Below are 23,625 nucleotides of genomic sequence, written 5' to 3' on the forward strand. Positions count from 1 at the left end.
CCAGTTTCTGTGTCATCTGACCCTTGAAGGTATGCACTTTATGTAACACTCTGAGCAATGTCCTTTTACATGGTACCCAACTTCAAATGCCAATTGTATGCAGTTTCCTATTTTCACTTGGAAATTGGTTGAGTTTGACCTCCGTTCACAGACGCCAACAATTCCTGTTGGGTTTGAAACCAATTGTCATTTACTGTACATGACAATTGTCTCTGATCCCTGTTTATTAGGATCTTTCATGACCACTGTTCTTATATAATGTTTCATGGCTGTTAGTGGTATGCCATTGTGGCAGACCGTTCGTTGGAACATGTTGGGCAGTTTACATTGATATATCAACAAATAGTGCAGCTTCATTCGTGGAGTGTTTACAACCATGTCCAAACACAGTAGCTCTTTTCTACCATCATGTCATATCTCCACATCAACTGACCATACTGTACTGATTCTATAAACCTACTGCGATGTATGCATTGCTTCACTACTGGGACTTATGTCGGCAGTGGAGGATCACATGATTACCTGGTATCATTTTTAATATTTTGTGTGGTGAGCTGAATGAGCTGTATTGTTGGCATATTATGTCTTTAGGTTTGTGTAGATAATGACATTTGATATTAATAAATTTCAAATGCTGTGGTAGATGTTATGTGTTAATATTTGTACTTCCCTGTTATGTATTTGAGGACTGAGGTGACAAAGCTCATGGGATACCTCCTAATATTGTGCCAGACCTCCTTTTGCCCTGTGAAGTGCAGCGACTTGACATGGTGTGGACTCAACAAGTTGCGAGAAGTCCTCTGCAAAAATAGTGAGCCATGCTGCCTCTATAGCCATCAATAATTGCAAATGTCTTGCCAGTGCAGGATTTTGTGCATGAACTGACCTTTCAGTTATGTCCCATAATTGTTTGATGAAACTCTTGTTGGGTGATCTGGTTGGCCAAATCATTTGCTTGAAATATCCAGTTGTTGTTGTGGTCCTCAGTCCTGAGACTGGTTTGATGCAGCTCTCCATGCTACTCTATCTTGTGCAAGCTTCTTCATCTCCCAGTACTTATTGCAACCTACATCCTTCTGAATCTGCTTAATGTATTCATCTCTTGGTCTCCCTCTATGATTTTTACCCTCCACACTGCCCTCCAATGCTAAATTTGTGATCCCTTGATGCCTCAGAACATGCCCTACCAACCGGTCCCTTCTTCTTGTCAAGTTGTGCCACAAACTCCTCTTCTCCCCTATTCTATTCAATACCTCCTCATTAGTTATGTGATCTACCCATCTAATCTTCAGCATTCTTCTGTAGCACCACATTTCGAAAGCTTCTATTCTCTTCTTGTCCAAACTATTTATCGTCCATGTTTCACTTCCATACGTGGCTACACTCCATACGAATACTTTCAGAAATGACTTCCTGACACTTAAATCTATACTGGATGTTAACAAATTTCTCTTCTTCAGAAACGCTTTCCTTGCCATTGCCAGGCTACATTTTATATCCTCTCTACTTCGACCATCATCAGTTATTTTGCTTCCCAAATAGCAAAACTCCTTTACTACTTTAAGTGCCTCATTTCCTAATCTAATTCCCTCAGCATCACCCGACTTAGACTACATTCCATTATCCTTGTTTTGCTTTTGTTGATGTTCATCTTATATCCTCCTTTCAAGACACTGTCCATTCCATTCAACTGCTCTTCCAAGTCCTTTGCTGTCTCTGACAGAATTACAATGTCATCGGCGAACCTCAAAGTTTTTATTTCTTCTCCATGAATTTTAATACCTACTCCGAATTTTTCTTTTGTTTCCTTTACTGCTTGCTCAATATACAGATTGAATAACATTGGGGATAGGCTACAACCCTGTCTCATTCCCTTCCCAACCACTGCTTCCCTTTCATGTCCCTCGACTCTAATAACTGCCATCTGATTTCTGTACAAATTGTAAATAGCCTTTCGCTCCCGGTATTTTACCCCTGCCACATTCAGAATTTGAAAGACAGTATTCTAGTCAACATTGTCAAAAGCTTTCTCTAAGTTTACAAATGCTAGAAACGTAGGTTTGCCTTTCCTTAATCTTTCTTCTAAGATAAGGCATAACGTCAGTATTGCCTCACGTGTTCCAACATTTCTACGGAATCCAAACTGATCTTCCCTGAGGTCGACTTGTACCAGTTTTTCCATTAGTCCATAAAGAATTCGCATTAGTATTTTGCAGCTGTGACTTATCAAACTGATTGTTCAGTCATTTCCACATCAGTCAACACCTGCTTTCTATGGGATTGGAATTATTATATTCTTCTTGAAGTCTGATGGTATTTCGCCTGTCTCATACATCTTGCTCACCATATGGTAGAGTTTTGTCATGACTGCCTCTCCCAAGGCTGTCAGTAGTTCCAATGGAATGTTGTCTACTCCCGGGGCCTTGTTTCGACTCAGGTCTTTCAGTGCTCTGTCAAACTCTTCACGCAATATCGTATCTCCCATTTCATCTTCATCTACATTCTCTTCCACTTCCACAATATTGTCCTCAAGTACATCGCTCTTGTATAGACCTTCTATAATCTTTCAGCTTTCCCTTCTTTGCTTAGGACTGGGTTTCCATCTGAGCTCTTGATATTCATACAACTGGTTCTCTTTACTCCAAAGGTCTCTTTAATTTTCCTGTAGGCAGTATCCATCTTACCCCTAGTGAGATAAGCCTCTACATCCTTCCATTGGTCCTCTAGCCATCCCTGCTTAGCAGTTTTGCACTTCCTGTCGACCTCATTTTTGAGACGTTTGTATTCCTTTTCGCCTGCTTCATTTACTGCATTTTTATATTTTCTCCTTTTGTCAATTAAATTCAATATTTCTTCTGTCACCCAAGGATTTCTATTAGCCCTCATCTTTTTACCAACTTGATCGTCTGCTGTCTTCACTACTTCATCCCTCAAAGCTACCCATTCTTCTTCTACTGTATTCCTTCCCCCCATTCCTGTCAATTGTTCCTTTATGCTCTCCCTGAAACTCTTTACAACCTCTGGTTTAGTCAGTTTATCAAGGTCCCATCTCCTTAAATTCCCACCTTTTTGCAGTTTCTTCAGTTTTAATCTACAGTTCATAACCAATAGATTGTGGTCAGAGTCCACATCTGCCCCTGGAAATGTCTCACAGTTTAAAACCTGGTTCCTAAATCTCTGTCTTGCCATTATAATATCTGTCTGATACCTTTTAGTATCTCCAGGGTTCTTCCATGTATACAACCTTCTTTCATGATTCTTGAACCAAGTGTGAGCTATGATTAATTTATGCTTTGTGCAAAATTCTACCAGACGGCTTCCTCTTTCATTTCTTACCCCCAATCCATATTCACCTACTATGTTTCCTTCTCTTCCTTTTCCTACTCTCGAATTCCAGTCACCCATGACTATTAAATTTTCGTCTCCCTTCACTACGTGAATAATTTCTTTTATCTCATCATACATTTCATCAATTTCTTCATCATCTGCAGAGCTAGTTGGCATATAAACTTGTACTACTGTAGCAGGAATGGGCTTCGTGTCTATCTTGGCCACAATAATGTGTTCACTATGCTGTTTGTAGTAGCTTACCCGCAATCCTATTTTTTTATTCATTATTAAACCTACTCCTGCATTACCCCTGACCAAAAGTCTTGTTCCTCCTGCCACCGAACTTCACTAATTCCCACTATATCTAACTTTAACATATCCATTTCCCTTTTTAAATTGTCTAATCTACCTGCCCGATTAAGGGATCTGACATTCCACACTCCGATCTGTAGAATGCCAGTTTTCTTTCTCCTGATAACAATGTCCTTGTGGGTAGTCCCCACCCGGAGATCCGAATGGAGGACTATTTTACCTCCAGAATATTTTACCCAAGAGGACGCCGCCATCATTTAACTATACAGTAAAGCTGCATGCCCTCAGGAAAAATTACAGCTGTAGTTTCCCCTTGCTTTCAGCCGTTCACAGTACCAGCACAGCAAGGCTGTTTTGGTTAGTGTTACAAGGCCAGATCAATCAATCATCCAGACTGTTGCCCCTGCAACTACTGAAAAGGCTGCTGCCCCTCTTCAGGAACCAAGCGTTTGTGTGGCCTCTCAACAGATACCCCTCCGTTGTGGTTGCACCTACGGTACGGCCATCTGTATCACTGAGGCATGCAAGCCTCCCCGCCAATGGCAAGGTCCATGGTTCATAGGGGGGGGGGGGATATCCAAAATGTTCTTCAAACCAGTCGTGGGCAACTGTGGCCCGGTGACATGCCACACTGTCATCCATACAATTTATCTTGTTGTTTGGGATCATGAAGTAAATCAATGGCTGCAAATGGTCTCCAGGTAGTCAAACATAACCATTTCCAGTAAATGATTGGTTCAGTTGGACCCACACTATTTTAGAGCCACCACCACCTGGCACAGTGCCTTGTTGGCAAGTTGGGTCTGTGGCTTTGGGCAGTCCCACCACCACCTGGCACAATGCCTTGTTGGCAAGTTGGGTCTGTGGCTTTGGGCAGTCTGCACCACATGAACACTACCATCAGCTCTTACCAACTGAAATTGGGACTCATCTCACCAGGCCATGGTTTTCCAGTCCTCTAGTGTCCAACCAGTATGGTCACAAAATGAGAAGAGGTGCTGCAGGCAATGTTGTGCTCTTAGCAAAGGTACTCATTTTTGTTGTCTGCTACCATAGCCCATTGACACCGAATTTCAGCGCACTATCCTAACAGATACATTCGTCATATGTCCCACATTGATTTCTGTGGTTATTTCATCCAGTGTTGCTTGTCTATTTACATGGACAACCCTACAGAGATGCAGCTGCATTAAGTGAAGGCCCTTGGTCACTGCATTGTCCTTGGTGAGATATAATGCAGAAATCTGGTATTCTCAGCACTCTCTTGGCACTGTGGATTTCAGATTATTGAATTCCCTAGCAATATTTGAAATGGAATGTCCCGTACTTCTAGCTCCAACTTCCACTCCACATTCAAAGTCCGTTAATTCCTGTTGTGCAGCCACAAACATGCTGGAAACCTTTTTGCATGAATCACCTGAGTGTAAATGAGAGCACTTGTCAAAGCACTGCCCTTTTATACCTCGTGTACATGTTACTACTACCATCTGTATATGTGCATATCACTGTCCCATGACTTTTGTCACCTCAATGTATTTCATTCATGCTTCTGTTTCATCACCACAGAATATAATTTTTGAAATTAGTCTGAAATCTGAAAGCTGGATAGATCAAGTTAGGGACACCGATAAGGATGTCTCTTTTACCTACCTCAGCTCTCACCAAACTCCCATTCCAGTTACATCTAATAAGCATATCATGTCAGTCTCACATAGGCTCTTGCGCATGAATGGTGTATCTGACTCACAGGCTTATCTTGCAAAAAAAATCTCAAGTTCAAGTGTTCTGTCCAGTGTCACTGATCAGTGCCAAATATATAACGAGTCAGTCACTCATAAAAATTTTCTCTCCTGATTGTGACTTCAGTAACACATGTGAGTGTGTAGAAACTCAATTGTTAAAGGACTGATGACATATATCAGTATCCCCATCTCATCCTGCCGTCACCCTCCACCTCCATGTGTAACCAAGTGAGGTGGTCCAGTGACTGGCACACTGGACTCCCATTTGGGAGGGTGATGGTTCAAATCCAGATTTAGTTATCTGTCATTCCCCTAAATCACTTTAAGCAAACTCTGAAATGGTTCCTTTGAAAAGGATATGGTCAATTTCCTTCCTCATTCTCATGTAATATGAGCTTGTGTTCTATCTCTAATGACCTTGCTACCAGTGGGACATTAAAATTCAATCTTCCTTCCTCCCTTCCCAGTGTCAGATATTGCAGCCATCCAACCTCTGAATCAATCATGTCAATACAATTGTTACAAATCATATTTTTTTTAAATATGTGGTTTCCTTAAATATCCCCAAGGACAATTCCTTTAATTACTTCCTAACTAATTTTTAGTGTCATGGATATTAAACTCTATAACCTTTCTTTCTTCCTCCTCTCTAATCTCTCTACTTGACCACTAACTCTTCTTGAGCAATTTAGGTGATTTGTCTAAGATACTGAATACTTTTCAAAAATGCAATGTATATTTATTACACAAACATTCACATCAGGTGTACAAAGTAAGCAGTTCCAGAAAAGTTTAGGCCTGTAGTCAAATGTGCATATAATGCAAGGCTGCACTTGACCTCACAAACACGTATTGTGCAGTTATATATATATATGAAACTGAATAATCAGTTCCAGGAGTAGGTGTTGATATGTATACATTTAACAAAACTCCATGTCTGTCTAAATGAACAGACAAAAAATAAATCAGGGTTCAAGAAACTTTACCTTTTGTGGCATTCACCCCTAATGATAAGCACATTGGTGGATTAATGCCCAAAAACTGACACACTGAACAGCTGTAGTTTATGCAAGATAGTAATTTTACTGAGAGGCAAGCACTTGTCACTACCCAAAACACCCTGTATCTTTTACTTACTCAACCATAGTGTATTCACAGCTTGAAACTCATAGCCACAACTCAGCTAATGACAAGTCAACAACTACCTCCACTCCACCACGTGTTATGGTTTATACGTTGTTTACAGTGGACAACATTTATACCAATATTTCACAAATTAGACTTATTCCCTGTAATTATGTAATTCTAGTCAATAGCATAATATAAGTAGCACTCATTTCCTTGCATTCATCAATAATTTCTAAGCATTAGTAAGCAGAAATTAATTAGGTCCCACTTTTGAAGCAGAATTTAAGTTGTATCCATTATTATGTTTTTATACCAACAATGAAACCTTTAAATTAAAAAAAAAACTTCAAAATTCCTACGTAATATTGAAGGTAAAATCAAACATTCCTGTGATCATAAACCTTAGTACTTAGCAACCAAAAAAACATAAACTATTGTCTGAACAGTAGAATGAAAAACATACTGTGAAGTAGTTTTCATATTTACTAGGTAACTGTGGATTAAAAGTAAATTCTAAAAACAATGAAACAATTTGTTCATTTTAAGAATGACAGAGTAGGTGGAATTATTCAGTACTGCTACATTTAAAGATACTAGGGTTTTTATTCTACTGTCCCATAATTTTTCCATGTTAAAGACTTTTTTTGGAAAAAATTACAATCTATCTATAGAGATTAAGTGGGTGATTGATTGCTCAATTCTTTTATTTTTTTATGTTACACAATCACATCAGTACTTCACAATGCCTTTACATGATTTGAGCAACCAGAGAGCATCTTCAGGCTAAAGACAAATGCGGATAGCAATAATGTAACATTCCCATTGTGATATCAACAGTGCTCATTGCCGACAGTGGGAATGTTACATCAGTGCTGCCATTAGCATGAAGATAACCACTGACTGGTCAAACTAGTTTTGTCATTTTGAAATGCTCATGTGATTATTTCATATAAAATATAAAAGAACTTCATGTGCAACCAGGGAGTGAAAGTGGCTCTTAATCTTAAGTCAGAAAAACTGTGAAAAATAAAAATCAGTCAGGTAACAATGGTTTCTTCCACTACTTTCGTGCAAATAACACTCTTACACTACTCTCGCCCAACCTCACGTTCTATGAGTCACTTGCTTGTGAACAATTCGCATACGAGACCTGTCCCCACCTGTTATAACCTTTATGCAAATGGTTCAAATGGCTCTGAGCACTATGGGACTTTACTTCTGAGGTTATCAGTCCCCTAGAACTTAGAACTACTTAAACCTACCTAACCTAAGGACATCAGACACATTCATGCCCGAGGCAGGATTCGAACCTGCGACCGTAGTGGTCGTGCGGTTCCAGACTGTAGCGCCTAGAACCACTCGGCCACTCCGGCCGGCTAACCTTTATGCAGCCATTGCCTATTCAGTCAGAAGTGGGGGCACCTTTACTACAACTACTGTCAATATGGCAGCTATGTATCACCACAAAGTACATGCCTTAATCCTACCATGGGTCCTTTCGTGGATAGTGAGTCTAATATTTATCTTGGTGCACTGATATGCCACACTCATACTGTTGTTTAGTTCTTCATTTTATTAGACTCCTTTTTTCATTCAGTATTTGTAATATTTCTATTTTGTATGCTTCTGCCTAATTTTGTGTTGTTTACTTCTAATTAGTGTGTTCAACTGTAAACTGTTTATACTATATACATTCATGCTTGCAATGATTCATGCTACATTTCATAAACTATCTGAAACAGTCTCATCTTATTTTGTTGCGCATCATGAAAAACTTTTCCTGTTGCACATGAAGTTCTTTTATATGACATAGTAATTGCACGAGCATTTCACAATGACAAAACAAGTTTTGGCCAGCCAGCAGTCATCTTCATGCTAAAGGCAGCAGTGCTGTAACATTTCCATTGCACTGACAAGGTTTATAACACATCACACCCACCTACATTGATTTTCCAGGAGGAAGGTCCACTTTAGTACATCATAATTCCTCACATGGTACTCCACTTCTTGTGGATACTGGACAAGAGAAATTTCAGATTTAAGCAGTTCAATTTTGTAATTCTTCATGCTTTCCCGGTGATCTGTTGACATCTTGGATATTCAGGAATCCAGCTGGATGTTTGCGTCGTTCTCGCACGATATTTCAACAGCGTGCCTCGCTGTCTTCTTCAGGTGCTACCTGAGACTGGTCCTTGGGTCGATCAAGTCCAGTATTTATGCCTGGGAGGAGCTGGGCATTCCCTAATCGGTCCGCACCGAGTCGAGTGTTCCATCTGTGGTCCGCACCCGTCAAACTCAGCTTCAACGGACCCCTCCAATCGCGGATGTTCCGACTGCCGTCGGCACCCGTTTTGGCCATCCTCAACAGTTGTGGTAGTCATTTGAGTTGTGTCAGACCCGATCTGAGATGCTGGGTACCCTATCTCAACCACAACTGTTGAGGACGGCCAAAATGGGCGCCGATGGCAGTCGGAACATCCGCGACTGGAGGGGTCCATTGAAGCCGAGTCTGGTGGGCGTGGACCACAGATGGAACACTCGACTTGGCGCGGACCGATTAGGGAATGCCCAGCTCCTCCCAGGCATAAATACTGGACTCGACCGACCCAAGGACCAGTCTCAGGTAGCACCTGAAGAAGACAGCAAGGCACGCTGTTGAAATATCGTGCGAGAACGATGCGAACATCCGGCTGGATTCCCGAATATCCAAGATGTCAGTTCAATTTTGTTTTTACACAACTTCGATTCAGGCACATAGTTTGAAATGTACAGAAAATTAAAAAAAGGTAACAGTTTTATGTGCTCAAAGCTTCATATATAAATAAATCATTAAAGTTGTGGAAATGCCAATTCAGTTTCGCAAATTTAGTAGCTACTATTCCAGTGCATCTATTGGCTTCAAGACCAGTCTGGTTTTTTGACATCACAAATCTACCCAGGTACTTAGATTTATCTACAGATTTTACTCTCACTGCCGTTACAGATATGTTAAGGTTCTTGATTTTCAGGAAAAATTTCAAAAGCCATTATTTCAGTTTGTATCTCATTTATTTTGAGTGCAAACCTGTTATTTGATATGTGAATCCTGGTTGTGCTCTCCTGGAATCCCTATCTAGTACTGACTTCTCAGACAAGTAATTAACTGTCTTCTTGCATTAGGGTGACTTTGGTATCCTCACCAGATACCAACAAGAGTGCAGATGAGGAAACAGTTGATGCCTTCAGGATGAGCCACCAGTGAGTTTGTGATCAAAGCTCCACTCACAACCTGCACAATCAGCAGGCAAGTAGGTTGATGTCTAATGGCTAGTCTCCGATGGAGGACCAACCATCACTTACTACTTCAGTACTGTGTTCATGGTTATACATCTTTGTATATTATCTATTTGCTTACAGCACTATTACATTGGGTGTGGACTCAGTGATCAACTTGCTTCTTGGATGCTTTTCTTTTTTATTATTGATGAAGCTTGGATTTGGTTACAGAATTAATTGGGCTTTTGTTGATACAGACAGTGAACTAGCTCATGACAAACTCAAGCTAATGTCTGTTACAATGCAAAAGAAATCATTAATGTTAGTTGAAACATGTGTCATATTTATCCAAAAAAGCACGTTCTTTGCTCATTTCTATTATCAGCAATCATAACTTGTTTTATACATAAAAAATGCTCATAAATACATGTTAATCTTATCTCATCAAGAGGTATAATCCTCAACAATATGAACTCAGTCAATAAAACTAATACATCAACATGCCCATGTGCACCTCCCCATCATAATGCATCTTCCATTCTGTTAAAAAACATAGAACAGTTGGTGTGACCATTATTGTGTTTTACTAGGTGTACCTCAGAGGAGTGTCAACATCTTTGTCTTCCGTGACTTATTATTTAAACATGGATGTTTGTCATTGCTTTTTCCTATGTAAGATTTATATGCTTTTTCTTTATTTCCAGAAATGAAAAACGTAGATGGCTGCTCACATTATTTTTGGGGACCTCAGCTCTTTATGCAAGCAGGACTTCTGTCCCCCTTGCTATACCAGAAATTACCAAGGAACGTGGCTGGAGCAAAAAAGACTCAGGGATGATACTGTCGAGCTTTTTTTGGGGATACACTCTGACTCAGGTGTTTGGTGGTTATTTGAGTGATAGAATTGGAGGACAAAAAGTAATATTAATTGCTGGGATTGGATGGTGCATTGTTACTTTTTTCATGCCTCAAATGATATGGCTGTTTTCAGATACCAGTATTTCTGTCAATTTTATTGTATTCATAAGAGTTTTGCATGGAGCATTTCAAGGTGATTGTTTACACAATTTTAAGCGTAATTTACAAATATAGATATTATGCAGAACATTAAATAATGATGATATATATTTCACAATTAAGTTTTTAAGAGGATTTATTGTAATAATTGTATTCTTCTGATAGGTGTCCATTTTCCCAGCATGAGCAGCTTAACTGCACAGAAAATTACAGAGAAGGAGAGAGCCTCATTTTTTAGTATCTTAACATCAGGGTCTGCTGTTGGCACTCTGTTCACTGGTGTTGTGGGATCAAATGTGTTGGAATATTATGGATGGCCATTTGTGTTCTACTGCATTGGTAAGTAACTTCCACTAAATTCCTTAATATAATTTTTTTTATAAATGCCTCATTTTAGAGTGTTGTCATCAGCTCACATTTTCACAGACTAATTTTAAAATTTTGATGATTTTGATCTTTTAGTTACCAAAGTTAATAGCAGAGAGGCACAACTAAATGCTGAATAATCCCTTGGATATAACAACTGCAGTGTTAACAAGTGTTTTTGCCAATTTATTCAACAAAATCAGTTCTAACTGGTTTGAATGGGACCTTAGTACAAGTGTAAAAGTTTTAGCAAACAGTAACATCAGCACATAGATTGAATGAAACAAATTGTTGTTTAACTAAATTGAAACATTGAATACAGCTTCCAACATAAAAACTGATTAAAAGTTACTTTTTACTATCAACAACTTATAAAATAATAAACAAAACCAAAAATTTTAAATCCCTCATAATGAAGATGTACAGGAAAGTTGCTTCAGAGTTTCTAATACAGAATTTTATACAAAAGTGGAGCTGTTGCTTTCTCTGTCAAAATAATCTGCATTATGCTTGACAATGAAATAAAAGCTTTCTTTGATTGTTTAAATTTTTATGCCCTTTGGTATCATTTTCAGACAACTGCAAAGATTGCCAAAGGATATTCTTACCTCAGAGAACGATTATTAGAATAATGTACAGCAATATTCATTATGTGTATGTGAAATGCTGTTCATTTACTGTTCACTTCTTATTGCATTCCAAGTCCTTTCCATTGAAGAAAACACTTGTCTGCCCCCATAAAACATTTTGAGTGTGTTATGTGAGCACCTACCATCACAGTAGTCACTTGCTGTTAGGACTGAACCATCAGGTGCATTCCTGTATAGTTGTTCCACCAGTCTCTTACCACTTATCACTCAACATCTGCTCCACTGCTTCACAACCTGGTTGTATAAACATATATAAAAGCAGATAAGTTTTATTGCAGTATGAGTAAACTTCCACGAAAATGCATACACAGTCTTTAAATCACTATATTTATTCAGCTTTGCATCCTGTATGTATGTTTGTTGAACACTGAAAGTGCTCACCGTTGCATGCAAAATCAGATAAATTAATGTTCTGGTATCATCCTATAACATTGATTTGCATGGCACAGGTCATCCATTATAAGTCTCTAATCACTGTCTACAAACATTCAAGATCCCAAAGATGTGGAAGAAATAGAAGATAGTAGTGATATTGTAACCTTGAAAGGCAGATCCCAACCGAATAACTACTGCCAAATAATGCTTGTATGCGTATAAATCTATATACTTATGATAAACCAACACCAGACCATACTCTCATTTCTTGTATGCATATGATCTGGGTATTACTGTACAGTGACAGAACTTTGAGGAAGTAGGAGGGAAAATGGGAAACTTGTTTATTTATTATTCACATAGTTTACGCCCACATTGAAGCACTAAAATCGAACATAATACAACAGAGTTTACAATGATTAAGTTTAAGTCGTAGCAGCCAGCAATTTCTTCGTTTCCCAAAATTTCTTCATTTGCTGTGATCTGGCTGCTCATTCTTTTGCAGATATAATATACTTCTTCCGTTCTGATGATTTGAATGTTAGCCATGTGTATTTGTTCTTCAGAAGCAGTTTCTCTTCTCTGTGTTGAATTTGGTGTGTGGTGATGTTCAATTCATCCAGATCACTTTGTACTTCTTTAAACCCGATGTTTTTGGTTTTACTGTTCCAGAAGTAGTCAAAAAGTTGCTTCAGGATTCTAGTATTTGGTAGGCGAGATATGTGGCCAAAAAATGCAATCCTTTTCCACATTGTATCATTAATGGATTCACTTTCTTTATAACTACTGAATTGGGCAAAAGTCTCCACTGCCCATTAAATTTATGTTTTTTACTGATAATTGTTCAGAGTATTCTTCTCTCAACTTTCTGCTATTTGTCAGTTGTTGCTTGAGTATTTGGTTTGAATAGTGTTTCACTTGCATATGTTGCTTCCAGTTTAACAACAGAGGAGTAATGTTAAAACTTAGTATTTATTGAGAGAGATCATTGTTTGTAGGTTGGCCATGTGGTTCTCTGCGCTCGCTGTAGTTTTAATGTTCTACTAGCAATTGATGCTCTTTCATTAGCATTCCAGGTAATAATCTCACCAAGATATTTAAACTTTTTTACTACTTTTATTTTTTGATCATTATGGAGTATTATATGGGATGTGTCAACTGTGAAGCTGGGCATCATTTCTGTTTTCTCAAACGAAATTTGCAATTCAACCTTTACCGCTAATCATTCGAGTTGTTCTATCTGAACCTTTGCTTCATCAGTATTGTTTGCTAACAGTGCCAAATCATCTGCAAATGCAAGGCAGTTAAGTCAAATCTTTCTTCCAATCTTAACAGACGGTAGGTATATCTTGTTCCAGTGATGCACGATTTTCTCCAGCACCCAATTAAACAATAGTGGAGACAATCCATCGCTTTGTCAAAGGCCGGTATGAATATCAAAAGGTTCAGAGAATTCGTTTCAGAACCTTACTTTAGCTTCGGTATTTTGAAGGGTGAGTGCAAATAGGTTGACAAGTTTCTGATGTAAACTAAATTCTTTAAGAATTGACAGTAGGGATTCACGATGGATACTATCGTAGGCTTTTTTAAAATCGACAAAGGTGATCACTAGCTTCTAGTTCCTGAACCTTTGATGTTTCATTAGCCATTTGAGACTAATAATTTGATCAGGACAGCTTCATCCTGACCGAAAGCCTTCTTGATATTCACCTACTTCACTATCAAGCTGTTCATGAATTCTGAAATACAGAACCTTGGAAAAAATTTTATAAGTAATATCCAGCAGTGATATACCCCTATAATTATTTGGATCTGATCTATCTCCTTTTTTGTGTAGTGGATGGATTATTGCAACATTCCATTCTTCTGATAACTTCTCAGTAATGCAAATGTCAGTAAGATGTTTGTGTAAGTTCAGAATAGTTTGTACATTTGCATATTTACAAAGTCCTGCCACTAGTAGGTTCTCACCTGCTGCTTTATAATTCTGAAGTGAGTTAATCACTGCTTGTACTTAATCTGGATGTAGTGGTATAACTCTTTCTAAATGCATTTTGTTTCTTGGATAGGGGTCAAATTCCAAATGATGTTCAGGTTTCGCACTATTTAGTAACGGTTTGAAATATTTAACCAGTATCATTGAATTGTCATAATTGTTATGTGCTACCTTTCTGTTTGCATCCTTAATCATAAGAGTAGGTGGAGGGTAATTCAGCTGGTACTGTTTGAATGTCTGATAGTAATCTCTTGTCTTGTGACGATTGAAAGCATCCTTGATAGATTTTAGTGAGTCCTTATGAAACTGCCTTTTGACCCTTCTGATTTCTTTGGTGGTTGATCGGCTAGCATTTATTAATTCCTCTCTGGAGCTTTCAGTTCTCTTTTGTTGGTCATTTAACCAGGCCTTAGTCTATGTTGAATCGCTACATCGCATTCCTCATTCCACCAAGCATGTTTCTTGTGTTTTCGTACAAGAGCTACTTCTTCAGCCAAGGCTTTTAATCAATTGACAATGGCTTCTAGATTGTCACTTAAAGGTATTCTTGCTCTATCGTTATATATCTGATTATTAATAATATAACTAGGGTCATATGCTCTCTTTGTATCTAACTTTTGAGGTTTGCTTTTTCTTTAAGGTGTCAGTTTCATTTTAATTTTTGAAATGTAGTGGTCGGAATCAACACCGATGCCATGCAGCACTTTAACATTGTAGATTTCCTGATGGAATTTCTGATCCATGGCCACATGATATCTGGTACTCTCCTAGCTTGATGTTAGGGCATTTCTATGTCATTAACTTATGTGGTCTTCTCTTAAAACTTGTTGTCTTCAAAACCAATCCATTTGTAGTACAAAATTCAATTAACTGTTCCCCGTTTTCTTGTTTGTAAGTTTATGCGCTGGCCATCACTCCACCACACATCAAAATTTCTTCTCTCGTCCTATCTTCGCATTACATTCGCCAAGCAGAATTTTAATGTTTGTCTCCAGTATGGTCCTTACTAGTTGATCAAGTTCATCCCAGAATTTTTCCATTCCATCCTTGTTGGTTCTATTTTTAACATTAGTTGGAGCATGAATATTTATCAGTGTGTGTCTTTTGTTTTCCACCTTAATTGTTAACAATGCCATTCTTGAGAAATTGAATGAAAAATACTCAGTGGAGTCCAATATTCTATTATGTTGCAAGAAACCCGCACCGAATTGGGGAACATTTTCTATTACGTTTTCTCCTGGTGTTCCCTTATAAAGTCAATATCCTCCTGATTCGATTGGGTCTTGGTCAGTATTGCATAACTCTTGAAAGGCTGTGATAACTATGTTCTGTTGATCTAAGCACTCCGTCTTCAGGCCACAAGCGGCCCATCAGGACCATCTGAGTGCCATGTCATGCTCAGCTAAGGATGCAGATAGGAGGGGTGTGTGGTCAGCACACTGCTCTCCCAGTCGGTATGATGATTTTCTTTGACCAGAGCTGCTACTATTCGGTTGAGTAGCTTCTCAGTTGGCATCACGAGGCTGAGTGCACCCCGTGTTGATCTAAGACATCTGTTTAATGTTTCAATTTACCAACTTTCCTTAAAGAATTAATGTTTACTGTTGCAGGGTATGAAAATCTTCCTTCCAGAATGAAATTTTCACTCTGCAGCAGAGTGTGGGCTGATATGAAACTTCCTGGCAGATTAAAACTGTGTGCCCAACCGAGACTCGAACTCGGGACCTTTGCCTTTCGCGGGCAAGTGCTCTCCCAACTGAGCTACCAAAGCACGACTCACATCCGGTACTCACAGCTTTACTTCTGCCAGGTTTGCAGGAGAGCTTCTGTAAAGTTTGGAAGGTAGGAGACGAGATACTGGCAGAAGTAAAGCTGTGAGTACCGGACGTGGGTCGTGCTTTGGTAGCTCAGTTGGGAGAGCACTTGCCCGCGAAAGGCAAAGGTCCCGAGTTCGAGTCTCGGTCGGGCACACAGTTTTAATCTGCCAGGAAGTTTCATATCGGCGCACACTCCGCTGCAGAGTGAAAATTTCATTCTGGAAACATCCCCCAGGCTGTGGCTAAGCCATGTCTCCGCAGTATCCTTTCTTTCAGGAGTGCTAGTTCTGCAAGGTTCGCAGGAGAGCTTCTGTAAAGTTTGGAAGGTAGGAGACAAGATACTGGCAGAAGTAAAGCTGTGAGTACCGGACGTGAGTCGTGCTTCGGTAGCTCAGTGGGAGAGCACTTGCCCGCGAAAGGCAAAGGTCCCGAGTTCAAGTCTCGGTCGGGCACACAGTTTTAATCTGCCAGGAAGTTTCAAAATCTTCTTTGTTTGTTAAATTTTAGCACCTTATTATGTGGAATATGTTGCATGTTTGTTTGTTCATTCAGTGAATCACTAGGCACTCCGACTCACGGTTGTCCTCTATGTGACACCCCTCCATATCTGAATGGTGTCTTCGCCTGGATAATCTCGTCGTGACTGTCCAAACCATTGGATTCTTTCAATAGAAGACTCCTCATATTTGTTTGATCAATGATCAAGTGTCCGAACAAGGTCAGGGTTTACAATTCCAGATGTGATGTGGAAAGATGTTGGGTGAATTATGGATGGTAAAAAATGAGATTGATGGGATGTGCGTTTGGTCCACGAGAGCTATTTCATTTCGCTCAAGTCTGCCAGCGAGCTGTTGAGGACCCCCCTATCTGCCACCTGGGATGCCCCATGTAGGAGTACACCTCTCCTCCTATTATGACACAGTAACAGGTTTGTGGTGGAAAACTTGTTAAATGTAATGTGTAAATATTATCCAAAAAAAACTCTGTCAAAATCAAACACCATGAAGACACAAGTTAGCACTTTCCACCTTTGCTCAAAACAGGGAAACAGAAAGCTGAACTTCACCTGGAATGGGAGCAATGTGGAACATACAGACAAACCAACGTACCTGGGTGTCGTGTTGCATAGATCACTTACATGCAAACATCATTGTGACAAGACCCATCAACAGGCTGTCACAAGGACTAACATCTTTAAGGAAGCTTGTGAATAGTAAATGGGGAAACAGACCAATTTTATTGAGAACAAATGCCCAAGCACTTCACTTTTTCATGTGGAATATGCATGGCCCTTATGTTCGGGATCCACACATGCAAAAAAAGACAGTATAAGTCTAAATGACACAAACAGACTAAAAGCAGGATTCATGAAATCCACACCACTTGCAAAGCCATATAAAGTGGCTGGGTTCTCAGATCCTGAATCCAGAACACGCAAGCATGCAGAAAATTTCAAAAAAGACTTTTGATGAGCTCCACCTACATGGTGCTTCAAGCAGACCTCACAGACTTAAACTTAAAGAGATTCCTACTACTGAACTAAATGAGCCCCTGAGGGTCTACTCTACCTGACAACAGATTTCTAGCAGCAATACATCAGGCTGGAAGGTTTCAAGTGCACAGAATAACATCAAAAAGGGTGTAGCACCAGTCAAAACAAATCTAATTAAATGGAACCTCAAAGAAGAAGCAGACCACAAATAAGACCATGTTGAATTACAGGACATGGAACATTTTCTGCAATGTCCCAACTGTCCCACAAGATGTGTGCTTGACAATCCATCATTTCACAAGAATAAAGCACTGGATGTGGCCCAATTTTGTGCTAAGAAACTGTAAAAGAAATTTTCCAGATGCGAAAAAACAAAAAAGTAAAGCAACATTTACAAACCATTGTCACTAACTATAATCAAGTTAACAGAACTAACAACTTTTCATTGTTCACTCTTACTGTTATGGTTGACCTGTAGTGAAAATGACCTGATTCTCATAGTCTCTCCTCAGTCACTGCAAAACTGAAAGTCTAAATGAGTGTGGAATGGTGTTTATTCAAACAAGTGTATAGCACCACCATTTAGATTGTATTAACGCATCTTTATTCTTCACTAAGATTGATTATTAGGAGCACTAACCAGTATCAACTATGAAAATTTACATTATTGCACTGAACGAGGGCAGCATCTACAGTTATGGTGACGGAGTTAATTGTTCTGTTGTGGCATAAAACGCAGTTCTTTTTTTACTGATAAGTAACTATTTTGTAATGTTTGAAGTAGTATGATTTAATGTAACGTATTCAGTTCCAATATGCTTGAACAAGAAACAACAGAAAACTGACTGAGCACTATTAAAAAAATACATGAAACACATACAGGGTGTTTCAAAAATGACCGGTATATTTGAAACGGCAATAAAAACTAAACGAGCAGCCATAGAAATACACCGTTTGTTGCAATATGCTTGGGACAACAGTACATTTTCAGGCGGACAAACTTTCGAAATTACAGTAGTTAGAATTTTCAACAACAGATGGCGCTGCAAGTGATGTGAAAGATATAGAAGACAACGCAGTCTGTGGGTGCGCCATTCTGTACGTCGTCTCTCTGCTGTAAGTGTGTGCTGTTCACAACGTGCAAGTGTGCTGTGGACAATATGGTTTATTCCTTAGAACAGAGGATTTTTCTGGTGTTGGAATTCCACCGCCTAAAACACAGTGTTGTTGCAACAAGACGAAGTTTTCAACGGAGGTTTAATGTAACCAAAGGACAGAAAAGCAATACAATAAAGGATCTGTTTGAAAAATTTCAACGGACTGGGAACGTGACGGATGAACGTGCTGGAAAGGTAGGGTGACCGCGTACGGCAACCACAGAGGGCAACACGCAGCTAGTGCAGCAGGTGATCCAACAACGGCCTCGGGTTTCCGTTCGCCATGTTGCAGCTGCGGTCCAAATGACGCCAACGTCCACGTATCGTCTCATGCGCCAGAGTTTACACCTCTATCCATACAAAATTCAAACGCGGCAACCCCTCAGCGCCGCTACCATTGCTGCACGAGAGACATTCACTAACGATATAGTGCACAGGATTGATGACGGCGATATGCATGTGGGCAGCATTTGGTTTACTGATGAAGCTTATTTTTACCTGGACGGCTTCGTCAGTAAACAGAACTGGCGCATATGGGGAACCGAAAAGCCCCATGTTGCAGTCCCATCGTCCCTGCATCCTCAAAAAGTACTGGTCTGGGCCGCCATTTCTTCCAAAGGAATCATTGGCCCATTTTTCAGATCCGAAACGATTACTGCATCTCGCTATCTGGACATTCTTCGTGAATTTGTGGTGGTACAAACTGCCTTAGACGACACTGCGAACACCTCGTGGTTTATGCAAGATGGTGCCCGGCCACATCGCACGGCCGACGTCTTTAATTTCCTGAATGAATATTTCGATGATCGTGTGATTGCTTTGGGCTATCCGAAACATACAGGAGGCGGCGTGGATTGGCCTCCCTATTCGCCAGACATGAACCCCTGTGACTTCTTTCTGTGGGGACACGTGAAAGACCAGGTGTACCGCCAGAATCCAGAAACAATTGAACAGCTGAAGCAGTACATCTCATCTACATGTGAAGCCATTCCGCCAGACACGTTGTCAAAGGTTTCGGGTAATTTCATTCAGAGACTACGCCATATTATTGCTACGCATGGTGGATATGTGGAAAATATCGTACTATAGAGTTTCCCAGACTGCAGCGCCATCTGTTGTTGACAATTGTAACTACTGTAATTTCGAAAGTTTGTCTGCCTGAAAATGTACTGTTGTCCCAAGCATATTGCAACAAACTGTGTATTTTTATCGCTGCTCGTTTAGTTTGTATTGCTGTTTCAAATATACCGGTCATTTTTCAAACACCCTGTATAAAAGCACCTTGCACAACATATGAAACAAGACATAGAAACATTGTTAACTCTTAACACTCCTCCTTAATTATTTTCCTTCTTAATTCTTCAAATACTTTACGAGACTGTGGTTTTGTCAGTATGTCACCAAGTTCACTTGAACTTTCCACAAGTTTCTATTTTATGGTATTACAATATGTTCTTAAATGAATTTTCATGGAATGTCAATATGCTTCTTGTCTGTTTTTATTTTTCCTTCATAGGTATTATTCAGCACATGTATGGGAGCATCATTGTCAATTCACAGTTCTGTTGATTCATTCAAACCTAAAATTCTGAGTTCTTGTCCAAGGCATTGTATCCAACACACATTGACAAACAAAGAGATAGTGGCTTGATATTCTGCTTCAGCAGTTCAAGTTGCTACAAGGTGTTGCTTTAAAGCTTAGCAGAAAATGAGTTCCCCCTTCCATGATAAGAACTCCACTGGTGGAGCATCTAGTTGAGATATCACCTCCACAATCAGTATCAGCAAATGCAAGTAGTGTTGAGTCTCCATCAAAGAATATACCAAACTACATGGTTCCTTTTAGGTACTGAAAAATACATTTCACCATTTTTCAGCGACCTATCATTGGTTTATTACCAAATTTGCTTAAGTAATTAGCAGCAAAACTGATATCTGGATGATACATTGTTGCAAGGGACAGTAGGCTCCAAATAACATCTCTGTAGGCTTCAGTTCTTTCCAGTGGGATATCATTGACAAGATTTCCTTTCTCTGTCACCATTCCAACCTCCTTGGGTGTAGCTACTGAATTCAAGGGAGTACTGAGGAATGGAATACAATCCACCGGGTTTGACCAAGTCACAAGTTGCCACAGACATACCAAGTTACAACAGATGATGATGCATTACAGAGATTTAAAAGCATAGATGAAGGTTGAGAAACAAACAAATGTAGTACAGAGAAAACAGATCATGAACATATGTCATGTACATCCATATTTCAAATGTAATGTCACATATATAACTTTTTTCACACTAGAAATGGCTAGTATCCTGTCTTCAGTTGACCTATATAGATCAACTGTAGGTTAGGATACCAGTGCTAACAAAAGCGACATACTTAACATTGGCATGGAGTACCTCAGTTGACATATATACAAATTTTATATATGTCGGGTTTTTCGCCTTCCCTAGTACTAATATCAACTGAAGAATAGGATACTAGTACTAGCAAAGTTGAAAAAAGTGACAAACATAAAGTTTGTGTCCTGTACTTCAGTTGACCTGCATAGGATACCAATACTAGCGAAGGCAAAAAAAGCGAGATGCATAAAATTTGTATCCTGTACTTAAGTTTCTTGATTTCCGAAAAACATTTCACTCAGTACCGCAACTATGCTTTTTGTCAAAAGTATGAGCGTATGGGGTGTCAAGTGAAATTTGTGACTGGATTGAGAACTTTTTGGTAGAGAGGACATTGCACGTTATGCTGGATGGAGACTCATCATCAGATGTAGAAGTAACTTCAGTTGCGCTCCAGGGAAGTACGTTAGGACCCCTGCTGTTCTGTTGTATATGAATGACCTTCAGGCTTTTTGCAGATGATGCCGTTATCTGTAATGAAGCACTATGTGAGAGAAGCTGCATAAATATTCAGTGAGATCTTGATAAGACTTCAACATGGTGCAAAGATTTGCAACTTGCTCTAAATGTTCAAAAATCTAAAACTGTTCACTTTACAAAGCAAAATCTAATATCCTGTGACTATAATGTCAATGAGTGAGTCACTGTTGAAATCAGCCAACTCATAAAAATGCTTGGGTGTAACACTCTGTAGGGTTATGAAACGGAATGATCACATACTTTTAGTCATGAGTAAAGCAGTTCAGTTTATTGGTAGAATACTGGAGAAATGAAATCAATCAACAAAAGAGATTGCTTACAAATCACTCTTGTGACCTATCCTAGAATATTATTCAAGTGTGTGAGACCCATACTAGATAGGGCTAACAGCGGATATTGAACTTATACAGAGAAGGGCAGCATGGTCATAGGTTAGTTTAATCCATCGGAGAATGTCACAGTGACATTGAAGGAACTGAAATGGCAAACTCTTGAAGACAGACATAAACTATCCCTAGAATGTCTATTAACAGAATTCCAAGAGCTGGCTTTAAATGATTAGTCTAGGGATATATTGCAATCCCCTATGTATCGCTCGCATAGGGATTGTGAGAATAAGATTAGAATAATTACAGCATGCACAGAGCCATTCAGACAATCAATCTTTCCACACTCCACACATGAATGGAACAGGAAGAAACTGTAATAACTGTTAGAAAGGAACATACCCTCTGTCATGCATTTCACAGTAGTTTGCAGTGTATAGATATAGATGTAAGTTGACCTATATAAGTCAACTGAAGAATAAGGTACTAGTACTATCAAAGACAAAAAAAGTGACAAATGTAAAATTTGTATCCTGTACTTAAACTGACCTATATAGGTCAACTGAAGAATAGGATACAACCTTCATAGTTCAGCTGAGGTATAGGATGTCAGTGTTATGTATGTTACTTTTTTTTTTGCTTTTGCTAGTACTTGTATCCTATTTTTCAGTTGAACTACATAGTACAAGATATGAAAATCAATTGTAGAGGAAGCAACAATTGGAATGATTCACCATCAAAGGTGTAACTCAAAACCTTGTACACAAATGATTTGAAATTACCACAAGTGACAATAAGTGTACACAATATCTGTCTCTTAATAACACATTCATTTATTTCTATTTATGATTAAGACGCTTTGCCACAGAAGATAACTAATTTATTATCTATGGCTTGAAAATAAACAAATTAATATCTATTACTAAAATATGATGACATTGGTCAAAGCCGATGAGTTGTATCCCATTCTTCAGTTGGCCTGGATTCAAATCATCAAACATAAACTGTCTTAAGATTTTCTTTGTATATACAGACTGATTTATAAAAATTCCCTCTGAACTTATTTTGATTTCCATCCCAAAATATGACAGTTGATTTTGAAATATTCTGCCAAATGTTATTTCAAACGTCTGATTCAGCTTGTTCAAAACATCAGTAATGCTGCCTGTTCTGCTTCCAGTAACTAATCTATCATTGACAAACAATGCTGTAATGATGCTTCTGTCTTCATTATAGTAAATACAAGGATTGTCATCAGTGTTAACAAATCCTAATGACAACAGATAATTTGAAAAATCCTCATTCCAGTTATTTGGAGCTTCTGTAGGACATATAAAATCTTCTTCAGCTTGCCAACTCTATTTTCACCTTCGTTGAATCTGGTTTCTTGCCATATAGCATTTCTAATTTTTTTATTATTTACTAACAGACTTACAATTTGTTCTTTTCCTGGCTGTATTGCTGTTGACATTCAAACATATAAAAATGTATGTCTCGTGATCTTTCTTAATCCAGGGCTTTACATTTTATTCAGTTTGTCCTCCTGTTGGTTTAACTTTGTTGATTTTTTCCTCCTTTTGGTTTAACTTTGTTGGAACAAGCACAGCAAAATAAATAATTCTAAATGTTAAAAATGCATTAATAAGCAAATTGTATTTTAACATCCCTTACATAGAACTGTGTGTTTACAGTACATAGCTAAGGCAATGCCACAGAGTATATACAGAGTAGTCATAGAGGTCTATTACACTCCGTGCACTACACTGTGCCACATACA

The 23,625-nt window shown here is 38.9% G+C and overlaps 1 protein-coding gene across 1 annotated transcript in view; it reads left to right on the forward strand.

Annotated features, from left to right (window-relative positions):
• The window catches only part of LOC124775055 (solute carrier family 17 member 9), a 104,867-nt gene that overhangs the window by 21,960 nt on the left and 59,282 nt on the right, over positions 1-23,625 (forward strand). Inside the window, exons 2-3 of the mRNA XM_047249845.1 lie at positions 10,472-10,818; positions 10,950-11,123. Of these exons, the coding sequence (XP_047105801.1) occupies positions 10,472-10,818; positions 10,950-11,123 (521 nt within the window). The remainder of the gene's footprint in view (positions 1-10,471; positions 10,819-10,949; positions 11,124-23,625) is intronic.

Source organism: Schistocerca piceifrons, chromosome 2, assembly GCF_021461385.2.
Source record: "Schistocerca piceifrons isolate TAMUIC-IGC-003096 chromosome 2, iqSchPice1.1, whole genome shotgun sequence".
Taxonomy (NCBI): Eukaryota; Metazoa; Arthropoda; class Insecta; order Orthoptera; family Acrididae; genus Schistocerca; species Schistocerca piceifrons.